The 22,410-nt window shown below is 45.3% G+C and overlaps 1 protein-coding gene across 1 annotated transcript in view; it reads left to right on the top strand.

Annotated features, from left to right (window-relative positions):
* Positions 1 to 6,217, top strand: part of CCND2 (cyclin D2) — a 31,798-nt gene extending 25,581 nt beyond the window's left edge. Inside the window, exon 5 of the mRNA XM_033223165.1 lies at positions 725 to 6,217. Within this exon, the coding sequence (XP_033079056.1) occupies positions 725 to 874 (150 nt within the window). The 3' untranslated portion in view covers positions 875 to 6,217. The remainder of the gene's footprint in view (positions 1 to 724) is intronic.
* Positions 6,218 to 22,410: the final 16,193 nt, after the last annotated feature.

Genomic DNA, 22,410 nt, shown 5'->3' with positions numbered 1-22,410 from the left:
ATCACAAGGTCAGGAGTTCGAGACCAGCCTGGCCAATATGGTGAAACCCCGTCTGTACTAAAAATACAAAAATTAGCCAGGCATGGTGGCAGGCGCCTATAGTCCCAGCTACTTGGGAGGCTGAGGCAGGAGAATCACTTGAACCCGGGAGGCAGAGGTTGTAGTGAGCTGAGAACGCGCCACTGCACTCCAGCCTGGGGGACAGAGTGAGAAAATGTATTTACAGTTTATATGAGGGTCAGTACGTTGGTTCGTTGGCTTCCTTCTTATCTAGTTTTCAAGGGCTGAGTTTGCTCATGTCATAGCACCTCTAGTAGCCTTCCCCTTTTCTCTGCCACTTCCCAGCTTCCCCAGGCAGAAAGCATCTGGTTGGCCCCTTGATTACCAGGCATCCATAAGTGGACCGTCTTTTAGGCCAGTGCTTCTCAGAATACCAATCACCTGGGCTCCACTAAAATGCAGGTTCTGATGAGCTCGACCTGGGTTGACTGAGATTCTGCAGTTCCAGCGAGCTCGCAGGTAATGCTGATACTGCCAGCCCATGGACCCCACCTACAGTAATGAGGTTCCTTGGCACTTTAAGAATATCCCTCCTTTACTTCACATTTATTTCAACTGGAAACTAGCATGGACTTATGCAAGCTAGATTATGCATGTTTTCTTGGTAGGATGCTCTATGTCCTGTTTCTCTTGCTAACAGCTCTGGTCTGGACCATTGTTCTAGGATTGTCTCAAAGCTTGCCAGGAGCAGATTGAGGCGGTGCTCCTCCACAGCCTGCAGCAGTACCGTCAGGACCAGCGTGATGGATCCAAGTCGGAGGATGAACTGGACCAAGCCAGCACCCCTACAGACGTACGGGATATCGACCTGTGAGGATGCCAGTTGGGCCGAAAGAGAGAGACGCATCCATAATCTGCTCTCTCCTTCTTTCTGGTTATGTTTCTGTTATTTGTGTTTTAGGGTGAAACTTAAAAAAAAATTCTGCCCCCACCTAGATCATATTTAAAGATCTTTTAGAAGTGAGAGAAAAAAGTCCTATAAAAACGGAATAATAAAGAGCATTTGGTGCCTATTTGAAGTACAGCATAAGGGAATCCCTTGTATATGCGAACAGTTATTGTTTGATTATGTAAAAGTAATAGTAAAATGCTTACAGGAAAACCTGCAGAGTAGTTAGAGAATATGTATGCCTGCAATATGGGAACAAATTAGAGGGGACTTTTTTTTTCATGTTATGAGCTAGCACATACACCCCCTGTAGTGTAATTTCAAGGAACTGTGTACGCCATTTATGGCATGATTAGATTGCAAAGCAATGAACTCAAGAAGGAATTGAAATAAGGAGGGACATGATGGGGAAGGAGTACAAAACAATCTCTCAACATGATTGAACCATTTGGGATGGAGAAGCACCTTTGCTCTCAGCCACCTGTTACTAAGTCAGGAGTGTGGTTGGATCTCTACATTAACATCCTCTTGCTGTCTACAGTAGCTGCTACCTAAAAAAGATGTTTTATTTTGCCAGTTGGACACAGGTGATTGGCTCCTGGGTTTCATGTTCTGTGACATCCTGCTTCTTCTTCCAAATGCAGTTCATTGCAGACACCACCGTATTGCTGCCTCATGGGGAAATGTAGCTATGGGCTGTCACCAAAACTCACATGAAACGGAGGCAGATGGAGACCAAGGGTGGGATCCAGAATGGAATCCTTTCTGTTGTTGTATTTAAAAGGGTAATGTGGCCTTGGCATTTCTTCTTAGAAAAAACCGAATTTTTGGTGCTGATTGGCATGTCTGGTTCACAGTTTAGCATTGTTATAAACCATTCCATTCGAAAAGCACTTTGAAAAATTGTTCCCGAGCGATAGATGGGATGGTTTATGCAAGTCATGCTGAATACTCCTCCCCTCTTCTCTTTTGCCCCCTCCCTTCCTGCCCCCAGTCTGGGTTACTCTTCGCTTCTGGTATCTGACATTCTTTGGTACACAGTTCTGGTGTTCCTACCAGGACCCAAGAGACACCGCTTCCTACTGACATTCCCATCACAACATTCCTCAGAAAAGCCTGTAAACTAAAATCTGTTACCATTCTGATGGCACAGAAGGATCTTAATTCCCATCTCTATACTTCTCCTTTGGACATGGAAAGAAAAGTTATTGCTGGTGCAAAGATAGATGGCTGAACTGATATCAGGGTGTGGCATTTTGTTCCCTTTTCCGTTTTTTTTTTTTTATTGTTGTTGTTAATTTTATTGCAAAGTTGTATTCAGCGTACTTGAATTTTTCTCCTCTCCACTTCTTAGAGGCATTCAGTTAGCAAAGAGGTTGGAGCAACAACTTTTTTTTTTTTTTGCACAATTGTAATTGACAGGTAATGAAGCTATTTGTTAAAATATTTGCCTTTTTAAGTGAAAAAGAAAAATCAGAACAGGGCTATTTGAAGAATTATTTTAGACACGGATTCTGCCTTGTTTCGTAGTATGAGGGTTGAAGAAGGAAAATGATCTAAGGGTCTCTTATTCTTTCATTTTGTTTTGTTCAGTTTGGTTTTTTTTTTCTTTCTTTTTTTTTTTTTTTTGCGCTGCTAAGAAGCTAAAATCATCCATCGTTATTCACATTGACAGTACCTAGCTGTAATGTTTCACAGAGTGTGCTGCTATTTTATAAACATTTTTATAATATATTATTTTACTGCTTAAATTCCAAGTCCTGAAGTAGATGGTTGAGATATGAGTTCTTCGTACTGGAAAAGCCCTTCCGTAGTTTGTTTTTTTTCTGGTAGCGTATTCATGGTGGTTGTTTTTTCCTTTTTTTTTTTTTTTTTCCTCTGGTCACATTCTTCAAAGACGGAGTATTCTTTACCTCAGGTTTACTGGACAAAATCAATAACTACAAAAGACAATGATTCACGCTTTTGTTTTCATAATACCTCACAACCACACAGTTTCTGCTTGGAGCCCATTCACGTGAGGAATACAGAAGCAGTGTGAGCAGGGCTGACTCCCTCTCAGGTGGAAGGCAGGGCGGTCTCACTCCCAGGGACCTTTTTGGTTATGGAGGCCATCGGGCTCCCATTTAGACCCCGGTATCCTCATCATGATGGAAAAAATACATGGAACCAAGGGATCCTCCCTCCCCTTCAAGGCAGACGTTCAGTACAAACATGTATGCAGTAGACTCAGATGTCGTAATTTGCACTTAGGTACCAGGTATCAGGAAACAGACTAAAAAGAATTCCAGCAGGCTGTTTGGAGATCCTCATCTTGCAGCTTTTTCAAAAGCGGGGCTTCGTGTGCAAAGGGCCCTTTCATCTTGAAGTTTTTCCTTCCGTCTTTCCCCTCCCCTGGCATGGACATCTTGAGTTTAGGATCATCTCTGTGGGTTTTCTAGGTCTGAATCTGCGAGTAGCTGAATCTGCAGCAAGCAGCAAACAGCGTTTACGGTGCTTCCTTCTCCCTCCTCTGTCTCCAACTGCGCAGGCAAGCACTATGCAAGCCCAGGTCGTCTGCTAAGCGGTACTAAACGGTCAGGTTTTCAATCACACTGAATTGGCAGGGTAAGAAAAATAGGTCAGATAAGTATGGGATGATAGTTGAAGGGAGGTGAAGAGGCTGCTTTTCTACAGAGGTGAAGTTCCAGATGAGTCAGTCTCCTGGGAAGTGTGTTTAGAAGGGTTCAGGGCTTTGTGAGTTAGCATGACCCTAAAATTCTAGGGGCTTTCTGGTGGGACCATGGGTGGCGAATTCGGAAATTTTGGAGAGGAAAGTGGAGCAGCCAGCAAGTTAGCTAGCCAGAGTTTTCTCAAGAGCCGGCTTTGATCAGCACACTCTCCTGGGCCCCAAGGAGTCCCACAGAATGGGGAAGGCGGAGTTCTTGGGAACCTTGGAGCCTGAAGAGAAACTGAGGTGCAAATTCATTTCACGGCGACTGACCCTTGAGCTTAAACAGAAGCAGCAAATGAAAGAACCGGACAAATAAGGAAAGGCACAGGCCTACCCGACTCTACTTACAGTCTGTAACTTTCTGCTCTGCCTGTAGTCCCGAGGCCCCTGGGTCCTTCTAGCTTCTCTCTTTCCCATCCCTGGGGCCTTGTGTGATGATGGGTGTGGGGCTGCTGATGGGAAAGTAGGGGGTTGTTAGGCTTTTCTGCCTGCTCCTGCTTAAACAAAAGAAGGAATCCTGGATTCTGCCCTCTCCTTGGATCTCAGTCTCTTTGGTAGGAGTTTTGTTCCAGAGGGGCTCTCCTGCTGTGGATTTGAACTTGCTCTTTTTTTTGTTGTTGTTCTTTTCTCTTCTTTTTCTTACCTCCCACTAAAGGGGTTCCAAATTATCCTGGTCTTTTTCTACCTTGTTGTGTTTCTGTCTCGTCTTTACTTCCATCTGTTTGTTTTTTTCTCCACCAGTGGGGGCCGAGTTCCCCCAGCCTGCCAAATTTTGATCCTTCCCCTCTTTTGGCCAAATCCTAGGGGGAAGAAATCCTAGTATGCCAAAAATATATGCTAAGCATAATTAAACTCCGTGCGGGTCCATAACAGCCAAGAAGCCTGCAGGAGAAAGCCAAGGGCAGTTCCCTCCGCAGAACACCCCATGCGCGCTGAGAGGCGAGCTCCTTGAAGAAGGGGCCTCTCTTCCAGGAGGCTTTACTTTGAACTGCCTCGGGACCCCACTGGAGAGCACAGCATGCCTTACTACTGGGTCACCCTTGGTCTATGTGCTCTGTACTGGAGGCTCTATTCTGCCTCTTAACAGCCAGGTCAGGGGCACACATGGCTTCAGTGACAAAGCCAGAGGAGAAGACAACCCTGACAGCATCACACTGCATCCTTTTGCTAGCAGGATGGGCAACTCTTCAGACGGAGCTGCGCTTTCCTGCCGTCTAGCACCTCTAGGGCCTCTCCAGACTGTGCCCTGGGAGCTCTGGGACTGAAAGGTTAAGAACATTAGGCAGGATCAGATGACTCTCTCAAAGAGGGCAGGGGAATTTTCTCTCCATGGGCCACAGGGGACAGGGCTGGGAGAAGAAATAGACTTGCACCTTATGTCATGTAAATAATTGATTTTCTAGTTCAAGAAGATAATATGGGTAGTGTGGGAATTGGAGGTGGGAAGGGGAGGAAGTCTGAGTAAGCCAGTTGGCTTCTAAGCCAAAAGGATTCCTCTTTGTTTATCTCTGAGACAGTCCAACCTTGAGAATAGCTTTAAAAGGAAAATTAATGCTGAGACGATAAAGTCCCCTTAAGCCAGCAAACCCTCTGTAGCTATAGAATGAGTGCAGGTTTCTATTGGTGTGAACTCAGAGCAATTTACAAGAGCTGTTCATGCAGCCATCCATTTGTGCAAAATGGGGTAAGAAGATTCAGGAAGACGTTTATGACTTCCTCATACCGCATGGCTTTTGATGATTCTGGATTCTAAACAACCCAGAATGGTCATTTCAGGCACAACGATACTACATTTGTGTGTGTCTGCTTTTCAACTTGGCTGGGCTATCAGACCCTATTCTCGGCTCAGGTTTTAAGAAGCCATCAGCAAATGTGTACGTGCATGCTGTCACTGCAGCCTGCATCCCTTCGCCTGCAGCCTACTTTGGGGAAATAAAGTGCCTTACTGACTGTAGCCATTACAGTATCCAATGTCTTTTGACAGGTGCCTGTCCTTGAAAAGCAAAGTTTCTATTTTTACTTTTAATTGGTTTAGTTCTTACTGCTGGCCAACTCTTATATCCCCAGCAAATCACCGGGCCATTGGATTTTTTCCATTATGTTCATTACCCTTATATCATGTACCTCAGAACTCTCTCTCTCCTCTCTCTCAGTTATAGTTTCTTGTCTTGGACTTTTATTTTTTCTTTTCTTTTTCTTTTTTACTTTTTTTTTTGCTTTGAAACAAGTGTGATGCCATATCAAGTCCATGTTATTCTCTCACAGTGTACTCTATAAGAGGTGTGGGTGTCTATTTGGTCAGGATGCTAGAAAGTGCTAAAGTAGCATGATCAGTGTACGCGAAAAGGTGTTTAGGAAGTATGGCAAAAATGTTGCATTGGCTATGATGGTGACATGATATAGTCAGCTGCCTTTTAAGAGGTCTTATCTGTTCAGTGTTAAGTGATTTAAAAAAATAATAACCTGTTTTCTGACTAGTTTAAAGATGGATTTGAAAATGGTTTTGAATGCAATTAGGTTATGCTATTTGGACAATAAACTCACCTTGACCTAAATTATCTGGCCTTTTTTGACTTACTTATCAACCAGCAGTCGTCGGAATGGAATACACTTGTCTCATGTCAGAACTCTGTTTTATGCTGCTGCAACAATTGGCAGTGGCATGAAAGACACATTCGAACCTGGAATAGAATCTACACGTGCCTCTGTGTTATGGCAGCACAAGGCATTGTTGACATTGCTAGGGGACGGGGTTGCCCATGCAGCCAGCTTATAAGCTAGAAGCCTCAGCCCACCTTCAGAAGGTTGGTCCATCACAGACACTATGACTGGTCCTCAGAGGACAGCCCCTGATTGTTGCCAGCTACTCATTCTGGGCTGTGAGGAAGCATCCCCTGGCATGAGAGGTACCAGAAGCCTACAGTACCATCTCCAGATTCTAGGGAGTCTCGGGAACCCTGCCCCTGCAGCTTTCCTGGCTCCTGCCTGCTATTCTTAGTGGCTCCCACCTGATTTCTGATCCTTCCTGCACCCCTCGTCTTGAGACACAGGCCACAGCTACACTTGGTGGAGTCTGGAGAAGCAGAGCCTGGGAATGGGATGTGACCGTCTCAGTACTGCTGAAATGAATTGCCAGGCCCTAGGCCTAGCTGCTCTTGGACCTTAGCTCAGACCAGCTTCTTTCCTAAGAGTGATGGGTCTGCAGAAGGCAAGGGCCTAATGAACTTGTTTTTTTTTTTTTTTTTTTTTTTTTGAAACAGGGTCTTGCTCTGTCCCCCAGGCTGGAGTGCAATGGCACAATCCCAGCTTGCTGCAGCCTCAAACTCCTGGGCTCAGGCAATCCTCCTGCCTCAGCCTCACAAGTAACTGGGATTACAGACGCCCACCACCATGCCCAGTTAATTTTTTTTAATTTTTAGTACAGAGGGGGTTTCCCTTTGTTGCACAAGCTAAAATAGACATTTTGATGTTACTATAAAATTCATTTTCTACGAAGTTCCCTGTCTCTGAAAGTCATCGAAGGCTGTTTTCCATTTTAGTTCTGACCTGAGTTGTAAACAAGATTTAAAACTGGCCATTGGGGAAGTCCAGATTAAGATATTCCCTGCTGATCTCAAGTAACTTCACTTAATAGCACTTTTAAACTTACAAGGATCCTAGAAATTCCCCTTTGTTCCCATTCTCCTTGACATCCACCATTCTTAGAGACACATGGGGGTAACTTTTTTCTTGAGTTTTTGCCTAGTGAAGTCTGCTGGCCTCTTGGGAGTTTCAAGGGCTCCTGGTTGCCATTCTTAACCATCCTTGGAATTCTCTCCGGCATGACATAATGTCCAACTGGGTTCCTCTCCCTCCCCTTCCCCATCTTTGCTCTGTAGGATCAGTGCTATATTTGTTTGTAGCATGACAACTCCACTCCCTCTCCCAAATGCCACCCAGCAACGCTGCTGGGCTTCCTCCATTCTGAGCAATGGATGCTTTAAGGGTGGGAAGAGCAGATGAAGCACACAGCAGAGCAGTGATAAATCTGACTGCCCCACCTACGCTCTTTCAGACCCAGATCATCTTATAACTGGAAAATCTCAGACTTGAAAGTGCCTTTCCTGAAAGTGGCAGTTAAAAATGCAATGAAGACCTGGAAATCCCCAATCTTCTGTATGTGTTCAAGGGAGTGCTTTGGTATCTCTAACGACTTTCTGAGATCTGGAGCTTTTATTCAACATGCAGAGGTATCACCAAAATTCACCTTCCCAGTTGGCTTAGCAGTAATATTGTCAAAATACTGACATGAAGCAACTACTCAAAAGCTGAATGTTACACCAGATTACTTCTTCCCTGTTCTGCTAGCAATTACAGCAAGAGCAAAAATGCTGTGGACAGAGTAGGGAGAGTCAGAGTATCAAGATAAGCCCAATACTCACAGCAGATGTATATGTGGGGCCTGTACTGAGCCTTTAAGGAAAAGCACAGAAAAACACAGGACACACAGGCCTATGAAATTGCAGAGAGAAATAGCAGCAAATGCAGATGAATCTGGGGGGGAAATCCATGCTAAGGTGTGGGAGGGGCCCTTTCAGAGGAACAGCTTTCGTCAAGCAAGTGAGTTTTAGGAAAACACTTTTGTTAGGAAGTTCGTGTGGGTCAGCATAGTTTGGAAACAGTGTGACCTTTTCCAAAAATAAAAGGGATGGGAAGTAATTTTTTTTTAAAAGGAAGGGAAAATATTCAAATAGGTGGCTTGAAGAGCACACACAATTTAATAGATTTTAAACACTATAAACTCAGATGTTACACTTGTGACACAGGATAAGCACAGTCACAAACATTGATTTGGGATTACCACCCACCTAATTTCTCATGAGGTTTAAAGAAAGAAGGCTGGGGCCGGGCGCGGTGGCTCAAGCCTGTAATCTCAGCACGTTGGGAGGCCGAGACGGGCGGATCACGAGGTCAGGAGATCGAGACCATCCTGGCTAACATGGTGAAACCCCGTCTCTACTAAAAGCTACAAAAAACTAGCCGGGCGAGGTGGCGGGCGCCTGTAGTCCCAGCTACTGGGGAGGCTGAGGCAGGTGAATGGCATAAACCTGGGAGGCGGAGCTTGCAGTGAGCTGAGATCCGGCCACAGCACTCCAGCCTGGGTGACAGAGCGAGACTTCGTCTCAAAAAAAAAAAAAAAAAAAGAGAAAGAAGGCTGGAAGTTTCAATATGACTGGGGCTTTCCTTGTCTTTGGGCTTTGGGGGCCTCCCCATGCTGGAGGGGCGGATTGCATCCGCTTGGACCACAGGCTCAGTCAAACAACTGGGTGGCCTGAGAAAGCAGTAAGACCAGCTCCCCTGCCTCTGTCTTTTTTTTTTTTTTTTTTTTTGTTGAGACGGAGTCTTCTCTGTCGCCCAGGCTGGAGTGCAGTGGCCGGATCTCAGCTCACTGCAAGCTCCGCCTCCCGGGTTTACCCCATTCTCCTGCCTCAGCCTCCCGAGTAGCTGGGACTACAGGCGCCGCCACCTCGCCCGGCTAGTTTTTGTATTTTTAGTAGAGACAGGGTTTCACCGTGTTAGCCAGGATGGTCTCGATCTCCTGACCTCGTGATCCGCCCGTCTGGGCCTCCCAAAGTGCTGGGATTACAGGCTTGAGCCACCGCGCCCGGCCCCCTGCCTCTGTCTTATTATCCCCCCTGAAGCTTTTGAGTTTATTCAGTATTATGGTCTCTTTCAGGCTGACTTGCTTGGGCCCTGGGCGATCTGCTGCTCTCACCACCACCACTCTGGTAAATAAATGACTGTCCACATGGTTTCAACATACAGTTCTTCCTGCGAAGTCCACTAGGTGGTACTAATGCCACAGACAGGATCACTCACAAACCCAGAGCCAGCCAGGTGTAGGATGGCTCTGCCCTACAGGGAAGGGAACACTTCCCTCCAGCAGACAGTAGGAGCAGCACCCCGCCTCGGCCATCTCCCCGGGGCAGCCTGGGGAAGGAACGTCAGGCCTTTCCCGTCCGCACCTGGCGCAGTTCCCTCACCTGGTTCTCTCACTACCACCGCATCATGACTCCATCTGGGGTGGCTGGTGCTGATTCATCACCTTTCCTGACTCTTTTCAGTGACTAATCCAGAGATGACACACTGGCAGCTTACAGACCAAATCCAGCCTGCAGACATAATTAGCTTGACTCCCACAGTGATTGAAATTGTCTTGGATTTACTTGCCAATACAAGATGAGAGCTTTCACATAAAAGTCAGGATTTTAACGACTCTTGGGAAATTTAAGTCCTGGCAACCACAGGCCTGTGAGGCCGTGAGGACTGCAGCTGAGTGTGACCGGTCCCCTTTTTCTACCCCCTGCCCACCCCACAACCCACTGAACCCGCTGCTCTCTCTTACAGCGCCTGCCAGTCCGCTTAGGGCTTACAGCTCTGCAGCCTAATCTGTGTCTGTTTTACCTCCCTGGCCAGGAAGGAGGACCCAGTAAGGAGGACTCCCAAGTGGAGTCATCCTCCTCCAACCCTCTCCACCACAAACAGACCTGGAATGCTCCCTTGGGTTTGTGGACCATAACCTCTCCTTCTCAGATAAAGAAAGACCTTAGCGCCTCATTAAGCATTAAGATCTCTTTATGTCTTTATGAGTTTTTAGTTACCAGATTACCCCGGGGCTGGGCCAGATTTTTGAAATTCCTTTGAGATCCCAACATTCAGCCCCAAGCCCAGGTCTGCAGGTAGGCCCAAATAAGCTGGGGTGGGTAAAGATCTGCTTTTTGTTTTGTGGTTTTCTTTTGTTTTGTTTCTGGAGATACGGTCTTCCTTTGTCTCTGAGGCTAGAGGGCAGTGGCGTGATCACAACTCACTATAGCCTCAATTCCCAGGCTCAAGTCATCCTGTCACCTCAGCCTCCCAAGTAGCTGGGACCACAGGCACGCACCACCACGTCTGAATTGTTTAAAAAATGTTTTTATAGAAACGGTCTCACTATGTTGCCCTGGCTGCTGTCAAACTCTGGGTTCAAAAGATCCTTCCCACCTCAGCCTCCCAAAGTGCTGGGCTACAGGTGTGAGCCACTGTGTCCAGATAGCTTTTCCTGCTTTTGTTTGTCCAGAGAGTCATTTTTAGTGCTCCTGGCACCATGGAGATTCCATGAGAAGACAAACCTGTGAGGTTTCTAGATGTGTTGAAAAAGTGGAAATCTCTGTGGATATGTTTCGGTCAATCCATTCACTAAAAATCGTTACTCTTCGTCACCCTCTTCCCACACAGGGCTCCTGGGTGCTGCTCGTTTATTCAACAGATGAGGGCTTGGTACAAGCCTGGTACTCCTTATGAGACTCCTCATTCAACAAACGTGTCTTCAGTACTTGCTTTTCCAGGGATGAGACCTCTGCTCTTCTTGATCTCAAAGGCTAAAGACAGATAAAAAGACAACTGCTACTTGGTGGCTGACCTAGAATACAAGTGCTCTATGCTCTGCTCTGGAATGCCCACCCGGCCACCCACTCGCTTCGTAACCTTGGGCTTATTACTTAGCCACCCAGTAACTCATAGTAAACTCAGTGACTCAGTTTCTTCATCTGTGAAATGGGGTTTTGTAGTTTCAAAAGAGCTTTCCCCAAGTCTCTCCTGTAATCCTGTTATAACTCGCTGGTGAGTTTGGTACCTTGTTTTGTAGCTAAGTGGACGAAGGATCACATGGCTCACTCGGCTTATCACACAGAGAGGCTAGGACTGGATCCCAGATGTGTCTGAATTCAAGTATCATGCATCTTCTGCTACATTGGGCTACTTTATTGATCCATAGTTTGCTTACTGAGCATTGAGCTGAGTGAGACTTTTAGCCCAGTGTGAGTTGGAAGGTGGAAGGGAGGGGGCTGGATGATGACATCACTTAGTGAAATCATCTGGGGATCGTTTTTTAATGAAGACAAAGTCCATGAAGAAAGTAAAGGGCCTTGTAATCTAAGGGGGAGTTTGTCAGTGAACGTACACCAAGGAAGTAGCCTTTCTTTCCAGCGTCTTTGCCTTGCCCCTTGGCTGTTCTTCATGCTCTTTTCATTCAGGTTATCAATGAGTTGCTCGTAAACTCCTGGGAAGGAGCCATGGGTTCTGCTTTCCTCCCAAATCCCCAAACCTATGTCAATTACAAAAAGAATCATGGCTGGGCGTGGTGGCTCAGGCCTGTCATCCCAGCACTTCAGGAGGCTGAGGCAGACGGATCATGAGGTCAGGACATCAAGACCATCCTGGCTAACATGGTGAAACCCCGTCTCTACTAAAAATACAAAAAATTAGCTGGGCGTGGTGGCGGGCGCCTGTGGTCCTAGCTACTCGGGAGGCTGAGGTAGGAGAATCACCTGAACCCAGGAGGCAGAGGTTGCAGTGAGCCAAGATCGCGCCATTGTACTCCAGCCTGAGTGACAGAGCGAGATTCCATCTCAAAAAAAAAAAAAAAATTCACATCTCTAGTTTGTCCCTATTCTTCAGGAACCCATGAATATCTGTGTTATTATTATTTCTCCTCCAACACTCCCTCCCTCCCCCACCCAGCCCAGAGAATCTCAGTCTGGAGCCTTGCTTTATCACCACAGTCTCCCAAGCCTTTGCTATGATTCCTTTCGTTATCCTATAGGAAGAGATACTCTTTTTCTTTCTTCGTGGCCACGTTCCTTGCCCCGAAGAAAGGGACACAAGAGGAAGGGCCCAAAAATGTAGAGGAAAAATCCTGGAGGAAAAATGCTGATTAATATTTCAAAACATATTATTTTACCATGGATGCAATGACCTGAGGCCCTGCGAGGGTGAATGCCATACTGAGGGCCACCCAGCAACGTGTGAATGAACCTGAAAGAGAACTCCTGGCCTCTGCAGGCTTCCATTCATGGCTCAGCTCTGTGAGCCTCAGGACATCTTGGTGAATACTCTTTCAGAAAATCTTGACGCGCCACATGTTTTAAAAGCAGTCACTCACTTATGTCTTTCATATGTCACTGTAAACTCATAATGAAGGGACTATGGGACATTTGCTTCCATATGGCACTGCCTAGGTATTAGGGCCAGGACACCTAGGAGTTTAGGCCCTCATGGTCTTCTCTTTTCCTTAGCATTCTGTCAGGGCTCTGGCAAGAGCAAGAGGGTTGGCCTTTCTAGTCGATGTCCCCCCAGTGCTTGCTACTTGCCTCGAACATTATGGACTGTATCATACACTTCTGTATGACATACCATCATTGTGACAGAGTCAGGATGCTGTCGTGGAAAAAGGCTTAGTTCACAAGATGATCTGACTTTGAATCCCAGGGCTGCCACTTAGCTGTACAAGCTCTGAGTCTCTGCTGTTCTTTTATAAAATCTCCCTGGATTATTAGAAGGATTAAATGAGGTAATCTATGTAAAGTGCCTAATACGTAGAAAGCTTTAACAAGAGTCAGCTAGTCTGAACATATGGAAACACACCAAGGACTGTGTTCATTGCTTTTGAAGGCATTATAGATGCAAGGTTATTTTCCCAAGAAGTCAGGGGTGGAAGTGGATATGGGTTTTCTGTGGATCCTGAAGAGACTACTATCAAGAGTACAGCAGTGAAACATAAGCATTTACAACTCTCATAATATACCCTTGGTGCTGCTGCCCTTCTTCTAAACAGCAATGAACTTGGGCTTGGGGAGCGTTCTCTTCCCCACTAAGCAACAGGCTAACAGGCAAGGCATGAAAAGGGATTAGAGGATACATGTATTCAAATAAAGGGGAGTTCCCCAGAAGCATAGCAGGCTGAGAAGGCATCTTTCGACTGTCCATCAGTAGGAAAGCTGTTTGACTGGCAGATACAATTTTTTTGGAACCAGAAATAATGGGGAGCTATTGGTGACAGATGTCAGATGTTGGCAGAGCGGCTGCCAAAACAAATCTCCCTCCACCTTCAGACATCAAGCTGATGGGGGACTGGGAGTCCCTTCTCACTTGGATCATTGGTCACATTATTATTTCTCAGTGGCTGGACAAAGCAGATGGTTTACCATGTATTTGTGATTTTCTGTTGGCCTAGAAATTCTGTTCTGCCATCAGGGTACGGCATGTAATCAATTATGACAGTGGGTGGTGCAAGAAAATCCCTGCCAGTAAAAACCCAAGACTTTCTCTTTTATTAAGTCTGCATAAACCACTACAATTTCCAACTTCAAAGCAATAGAAGAAAAAAGCAAAGTAGTGGTGTTATAAATAACTTGAGTAATCACAAAAACCACAGTTCTCTGTTGGTCCTAAACACTCTCAGTCTGTACTATCTGATGTCAGTTTTGTCTGCCCATCTTTATTCTGAAACTTAAAATCCTCTTGTCTCTATTCTACTAAGTCTTAATAATTTATTTATTTATTTATTTATTTTAGACAGAGTCTTGCTCTGTCACCCAGTCTGGAGTGCAGTGGCACGATCTTGGCTCACTGCAACCTCCGCCTTCCAGGTTCAAACAATTCTCCTGCCTCAGCCTCCAAAGTACCTGGAACTATCATGCCCAGCTAATTTTGTATTTTTAGTAGAGACAGGGTTTCACCATGTTGGCCAGGCTGGTCTTGAACTCCTGACCTCAAGTGATCCGCCTGTCTTGGCCTCCCAAAGTGTGCTGGGATTACAGGTATGAGCCACTGCGCCCTGCCTGTATTCTGGTAAGTCTTAAAGAGCTTTATCTTAGAATCACAAAGTGACCTAATTAAAAATAAACAGAAAAAATACCAGGAACATACTACCCCTCAACTAAGGTTTTTAAAAAAATATTCTCAGTTGTATTCTATTACATAGTAAAAATAGTAAGTTGCCTTGCTTTAGTATGTATGAATAGCCACATAGAACAGTTTATATGTTCTCCATCACCCACCCTCTGGATAATTTTCTTTGTGAAGGACACCTTGCTTATTTGTATGCATGTGTCTCAGGAAATAAATTCTTTAGTAAGAGAACAGAACAAGTATTTTTAACATTGTAACTACCAAGTAGAGAAACCCTTGACATAAATTACATGTTTTTTCTTGTGTTTTAAAAACATGTATGTATTTTTTCTTAAAAATCAAGCTCATAAATGAATGGCTTTCTGCTCTTTTCTCATTTAATCTCCTATCAGGGGAATGTTGTCATACCATTAAATATTCTGTAATAACATGATTTCTAGGGCTGAGCACGGTGGCTCACACCTGTAATCCCAGCATTTTGGGAGGCCAAGGCAGGAGGATCACCTTAGGTCGGGAGTTTGAGACCAGCCTGGCCAACATGGTGAAACCCCATCTCTACTAAAAATATAAAAATTAGCTGGGTGTGGTGGCATGTGCCTGTAATTCCAGCTATGTGGGAGCTGAGGCACGAGAATTGCTTGAACCCTGGAGGTGGAGGCTGCAGTGAGCTGAGATGGCGCCACTGCATACCAGCCTGGGTGACAGAGTGAGACTCTGTCTCCAAAAAAAAAAGCGCCACAGATTCTAATGAATTGTTTGGGCTCCTACTACTCGAGGCACTGAAGACATACAAGGGAACAAGCCAGTCCCCACCATCAAGGAATTTATCCTGGTGAAGAAAGACAAGCAACAAACCTACAAAAATAGTTCATAAATGATATAATTTCCGAATAAAATTGGATGAAGGATAGTGACTGGGCAGGCTCCTTTGCTTGAGGGAGGACCTCTTGAGAGTGGGACTTCTGAGTTGATACCCGAAGGCTGAGAAGGAGACAGCCATGCAAGTCTCTTGGGAAAGAGCTCTGTGAGCAGAAGGAACAGAGAATGCAAAAACCTAAAGATAGGAATAAGCATGACATGGTCTCTGAACAGAGAGAAGCCCTGATGGCTGGAGCCGGATGACGAGGGGCAGTGAAGAGAGAATTGCAACTGGAGGGCCAAGAGGGGCCATGCCACATAGGCCTTGCAGGAGTTGGGACTTGATTCTAACTACAATGAGAATTCAACAGAGAGTTTTCCAGCAAGGGAGTGACACATAGGGACATCTCTTCAAAGGCTGAGTACCAGAGTAGAGACAGCAGAGCTATGCCAACAGGCTATCACAGCAATCCAGACGAGAGGTGATGGAGGCTCAGCCTGGGACACAGTGAGACTCCGGAAGTGGTGGATTCAGGATATAATTTGGTGGTAGACTCCATAAATTTTTTTTAAAGGTTTTGGACAGATAGCTTTTATCATTTATTTATTACTGAAGATACGTACAACACAATAAATCAGCTTGCTTCAGACGTATATACAGAACTCTGCATCTAATAATGAGTGAATCCACATTCTTCACAAGGACACGCGAAACATTTCTATGAAATGCCTGTGGACTAGTCCACAAAGCAAGTCTCCATAAATTTTAAAAATGTATACCCTTGAAAATCTTTGAAGTCCTGAAGATTTAAGTCTACAAGTATCTTAGTCTTACCACCAAGAATAGCCCCTAAGGAAAAAAAAACAAAAACAAAAACCTTTCAATTAAAATAAAATGATAAGCAAGAAGAATATAAATTTCACAGACTCTGGCTAACCAGCTTTTGGTGGTTAGTCAACAGGCCAGCTTTTGGTCACAATGTAATTAATTTCATTCTTAATGCATTGCTGAAAGTATTTAAATGCCTGGGGAACTGGCTCCAACCCACAATCTCCTCCCCTACCCTACATTCCAAGTAGATCAGGCATTTTACACTTGGCTCATCTTCAGTGAAGACAGTAATTAATCTTTATTTGAAAACAAGATTTGGGAGGCTGAGGCGGGCAGATCACCTGAGGTCAGGCGTTTGAGACCAGCCTGGCCAACATGGTGAAACCCCATCTCTACTAAGCATACAGAAAAATTAGCTGGGCATGGTGGTGTGCACCTGTAATCCCAGCTACTCGGGAGGCTGGGGCAGAAGAATCGCTTGAACTTGGGAGGTGGAGGTTGCAGTGAGATGAGATCGTGCCACTGCACTCCAATCTGGGTGACGGAGCAAGACTCTGTCTTAAAAAAAAAAAAAAAAAGCAAGAAAATGAGTAAAAGTTCACTGCATTATTGAGCCTACAGAAATCTATGATGAATTTGACAGGGAATGTTAGGAGAGGTAAAGAATCAAGGGTTTCATGAGCAGTCTTGTGGATGGTGTTACCATTTACTGAGATGAGAAAGACTTGAAGAGCAGCTGTTTATAGGGGTAAAAATTAAAGGTTCTGTGTGGACAAAGCTAGCTTGAGATGTCAACTATAGACCCAAGCGTAGATGTTGAGTAGGCAACTATAATGGATAAATGAATGAGGAGCTCAGGGGAAAGTCCAGGCTGGGGGTATATCTAAGATCTATACACTGGATTAGATCACCTAGCTGACTGCACAGTTGAGTAGAGAAGAGAGCCAAGGGCAGCATCCTCAGACACTCCAACATGCACAGGGTTTATGGGATTGTCTACCCACCAAACATGCATGTGTACCTCATGTTTCCCATCACCTGCCATTTGGTAGGGCCATGTGAGTGGCTCTGGACAATGAATGAAGGAAGCATCTAAGGATTGGTTCAAGACCCTTGACTATTCTCACCTCCCGCCTTAAAAATCGTGAATTCTTGTGCTTCTGAAGTTAACATGTCTGTCAACCCTAGGCCCTGAATGAGTATGCGGCTTCAAGACCCTTTCTGATCCACATCAGGCATATAGCATGAAAGAAAAACAAACACTTGTGTGTGAAGCCACGGAAATTCCAGAGTTAATTTGTTACCTTGGTATAACATGGCCTAATTCAGAATGCCATCATATGATGTGCTTCAACAAAGCACCATTTTTCATTTTTTAAAAAAGGCATGTGTGATTTGAGAGGTTGTCAACAAAATATATTGGTGGATGGCTGGGTGTGGTGGTTTATGCGTGTAATTCCAGCACTTTGGGAGGCCGAGGCAGGCAGATCACTTGAGATCAAGAGTTTGAGAACAGCCTTACCAACATGATGAAACCCCATCTCTACTAAAAGTACAAAAATTAGCCAGACATGGTGGTGTGTGCCTGTAGTCCCAGTTACTCGGGAGGCTGAGGCAGGGGAATTGCTTGAACCTGGGAGGCGAGAGGCAGGAGGATCACTTGAGCCTGGGAGGCAGAGGTTGTAGTGAGCCAAGATCATACCACTGCACTCCAGCCTGGGGCAATGGGAGTGAAATCCTGTCTCAAAAAAAAAAAAAGAACATATACACACACACACACAATTACATATATATATACACACATCGCGCTTATAAAATGAACATGGAGTTCACGTAAACTTTAATTCAGATAGAACCTAGAAATACATATGTATATATGTATTTATGTACACACATATATATGTATTTCTAGGTTCTATCTGAATATATATGTGTATATATATATATACACACACACATATATATACACACGTACATACACATATGGGTATTTCTAGCTTCTATCTGAAACACAGTTTAAGTGAACTCCCTGTTCATTTTATAAGTGGAAGGGCAATCCCTGAACCACTGAGTGAATAATGCAGGACAATATTCATTATTTCAAAGACACCTCATTTCTCAACGTGGTTTCTGCCCCTGATAAGTTTTTTTTTTTTTTTTTTGATGGAGTCTTGCTCTGTCGCCAGGCTGGAGTGCAATGGTGCGATCTCGGCTCACCGCAACCTCCGCCTCCCGGGTTCAAGCGATTCTCATGTCTCAGCCTCCTGAGTAGCAGGGACTACAGGTGCATACCACCATGCCCAGCTAATTTTTGTATTTTTGGTAGAGATGGGGTTTCACCACGTTGGCCAGGATGGTCTTGATCTCTTGCCCTCGTGATCTGCCTGCCTCAGCCTCCCAAAGTGCTGGGATTATAGGCGTGAACCACCATGCCCAGCCCCTGATTCTTAAAATTTATGAAGACATTGTTTTTTAATTTATTCCTTAGATAATTAAAAGAAATAACATTAGTGGGTGCTTTGTAACTTTCTAAATTTATCCTAAAACAATAATCCTCTCCCATATGTCAGCTTTTTTTTAATACATGTATGCTTCGTTAGACAAACTGATCATAACAGATATTCTTCATTCATTTGACAGATTTTAATGGAATCTCCACTGTGTTCCAAACATTTTCTTAGGAACCAAGGAATTAATGAAATAGAGCCAGTAGTTTCCCTCATGATTTATAGTTTTGAAACCTCCTGGAGTATACTTATCTGGTCTCAAACTCAGTTCTGAGATCTTGAGAGATGGGAAATTAGTTTTGTTTGTTTGTTTACTTTTTTTGTTTTGTTTTTGGAGATGGAGTCTCACTCTGTCGCCCAGGCTGGAGTGCAGTGGCATGATCTCGGCTCACTGCAATCTCCGCCTCCCAGGTTCAAGCAATTCCCCTGCCTCAGCCTCTTGAATAGCTGGGATCACAGGCGCCTGCCACCATGCTCGGCTACTTTTCGTGTTTTGGTGGAGGGGTTTCAGCATGTTGGCCAGGCTGCTCTCCAACTCCTGACCTCAAGTGATCGGCCTGCCTCGGCCTCGCAAAGTGCTGGGATTACAGGGGCGAATCACTGTGCCTGGCCCAAGAAATGGGAAATTAGTTAACCTGTATGTGCCTTAATTCTTCATCTGTAAAATGGAAATAACTCCTACCTTACAGAGTTATTGTGTGTATTAAATAAGACAAAATGGAAAGCTGTTTTCATTTAGGCTTTAGAAATACACTTGGATCACCTTAAAGTGAAAGAGGTTTTGCTATACAAACTGGAACCTTCAAGGTGTCTGGTACGACGGCAGTTGGAGCGACTAGTGACTGGGTACTCTTTGCGTTACTCACTTGTGTCTGTCTTTCTCTGTGTGTCTCCTTGCTTCTTCCATTGACTTTGCTTCTTCGTACCCTCTCCTCTGTAAATCTGTTCTCTCACTTGTATTATTCATGGCTTCTGTTTCTTCACAACGTCAATCAACATGCCCCTTCATAGCCCTAACGCTATCCTGTGATTTCTTTCTGTGCTTTCTTTCTGCTTCACCCCTCACAGATAACTACTTAATTTCATTTTTCAGCTCAAACTTCCAGGAGAATCTGCTGGGCTGATTCATTCATTTGGGCATTCAGAACACGAACACACACACACACACACACACACACACACACACACAGAATATCTGGGTCCCACTGTTAGGGCCCTCTCAATTACCCCTCCACGCTCATCCTGAAAATGCCTCTTGTTGACCTGCAAGCTGTTAGAGATGCTGACTTTGGTCCCCACTCCGATCTACGACCTCCAGAATCTACATTTTAACACCGTGCCCACGTGCTTTGTGTGCACGTTCAAGTTTATGAAGCATTGCTTTAAACTGCTAGCTCTCAGAACAGCCACCTGTAGGTTGGAAACAGCTGGGGATTAAAAACATACTGCCTGAGTATTTCCCCCGGAAGTTCAGATTTGATTTTTCTGGGGTGTAGTCTGGCAAAGGTCTTCAGACAATTCTAATGTAAAGATAGGTTTGAGGACCTCTAAACTAGTTCTGTGTCACTGCTGACCAGTGGTGTGAGCCTAGACAAACTGCTGTTTCTCTCTAGGCCATATTTCTCATCTTTTTTGTTGTTTTTGTTGTTTTTTTTGTTCGTTTGTTTTGAGATGGGGTCTCGCTCTGTCGCCCAGGCTGGAGTGCAGTGTTGGGATCTCGGCTCTCTGCAATCTCTGCCTCCCGGATTCAAGTGATTCTCCTGCCTCAGCCTCCCGAGTAGCTGGAACTACAGGCGCCCGCCACCATGCCTGGCTAATCTTTTGTATTTTTAGTAGAGACGGGGTTTCACCGTGTTAGCCAGGATGGTCTCGATCTCCTGACCTCATGATCCGTACGCCTCGGCCTCCCAAAGTGCTGGGATTACAGGCGTGAGCCACCGCGCCCGGCCATATTTCTCATCTCTAAAGTGAAGACAATGTAGCCTATCCTGTCTACCTCAGAATTGTTCTGAAGGCCAAATGTGATAATACATGTAAGACTGTTTTGAAATGTGTGCACATGAATCTAAGTATCTCATTCATCTCTTCTCTAAACACATCTTTTCATATGTAAGTGGGGATTCAAGGAAATCAATGCATTATCAAATACGAGAATTTAGGTAACAGTGCATGGAAGACAATGTCACCTAGCTAACATTACTGTTACTTGTGTCACATTGCTAGGTACTGCTATCCCAGGTTACCTGTCACAAAACCCAGGATTAGAGATGTTAATGTTATAAATAAAGTTTCGGTGCCACAAAAGAAATAGCACTGAATATAAAATTTTCTTTTTAATTCTCAGCAAGGCAAGGTACTTTTATAGAAGGGTGCACCCTTACAGATGGAGCAATGTGGAGCACACACTTGGACAAGGGAGGGGAAGGGGTTCTTATCCCTGACGCACGTGGACCCTGCTGCTGCTGTCGTTCCCCTATTGGCTAGGGTTAGACCCCACAGGTTAAACTAATTCCGATTGGCTAATTTAAAGAGAGTGATGGGGTGAGTGGTTTGGCGGGAAAAATGGTTATGACAGAGCAGGTAATCTGAATGAGTCAGGGTGGAGCAGGTAATCAGAAGGAGTCAGGGTGGAGCAGGTAATCGAAAAAGCTTGTGGTTGGGCGTGGTGGCTCACGCCTGTAATCCCAGCACTTTGGGAGTCGAGGCTGGCTGATCACGAGGTCAGGAGATCAAGGCCATCCAGGCTCACACGGTGAAACTCTGTCTCTACTAAAAACACAAAAAATTAGCAGGGCATGGTGGCGGCGCCTGTAGTTGCAGCTACTCGGGAGGCTGAGGCAGGAGAATGGCGTGAACCCGGGAGGCGGAGCTTGCAGTGAGTGGAGATTACACCACTGCACTCCAGCCTGGGTGACAGAGGGAGACTCCACCCCCACAAAAAAAAAGAAAAGAAAAGAAAAAAAAATAGATTGCTTTATGAGAAAGTTAAGTTTAAAACTAGAAAGAAAATAATTGAACATACTGACATATTGATTCTTTGAAAAGAAATTTAGAACTCATCTCTAACATTAACTCCTTCAAGGCACTGAAGGCTATTAAAGAGAAATTACTCGTCTGACGCTTGTGAAAAACGGCAAGACTTTATTCAAGACTACGGCAGTAGGTGAGAGAGACTGAATTCGACTCTAGAACACAACGGGGACCAGAGGAGATTTATAGCCCGGGCGGGATGGAAGAGATGAAAGAGAAGATGAGAAATTACCAGAACGTGGTAAGCAATCGAGGGGGAGGGGAGGAGGAACTTGATTGGATATCAAAGGGCTTAGGAGAGAGTATAAAAAGTGAGGGGGCTCTTGATAAACAGGCTTAGCAGGATTCTTCGGTAAAACCGGGCTCAGGTGGCCGAGGATGCCTGTCTAGTATAGAAAAGGCCTCAAAGGAGCCCGATTAAAGTTTGGTCAAGGAGGGCGTCTGTCCCGGCGGAGTTGGGGTGGGTGGGTCTCAGTCTACAGACTTTGCTGACGCTAAGTCCCTAAGGTTAGGGACTAACAGATCTCATAGAACACAGTCTGTGGGTCGCTGTACACCCGTGAGGCATTCATCACAGTGGCCAGCTATAAGACTAACGGTTGCGTTCCAGCGTCAATCGCATCAACCACAAATCGGTGCGCCGGGTTCCTTATCTGCCCGAACGCAGGCAGCTGGCTAGCGGGGGAAGAAATCCTGCCGCGGACTCCGCGGGCTGGGCCCCTCGCACCTGCCGCGCGCCAATCACAGGCCGGCGCGCAGGGGCGCAAGCGCCGCAGCCCTGGGCGGGGCCTCCGAGGCTCCCGCAGCTCCCCCG

Source organism: Trachypithecus francoisi, unplaced genomic scaffold (genome assembly GCF_009764315.1).
Source record: "Trachypithecus francoisi isolate TF-2019V2 unplaced genomic scaffold, Tfra_2.0 Lachesis_group11, whole genome shotgun sequence".
Lineage (NCBI taxonomy): Eukaryota > Metazoa > Chordata > Mammalia > Primates > Cercopithecidae > Trachypithecus > Trachypithecus francoisi.
This window is presented reverse-complemented; position numbering and strand designations above follow the sequence as displayed.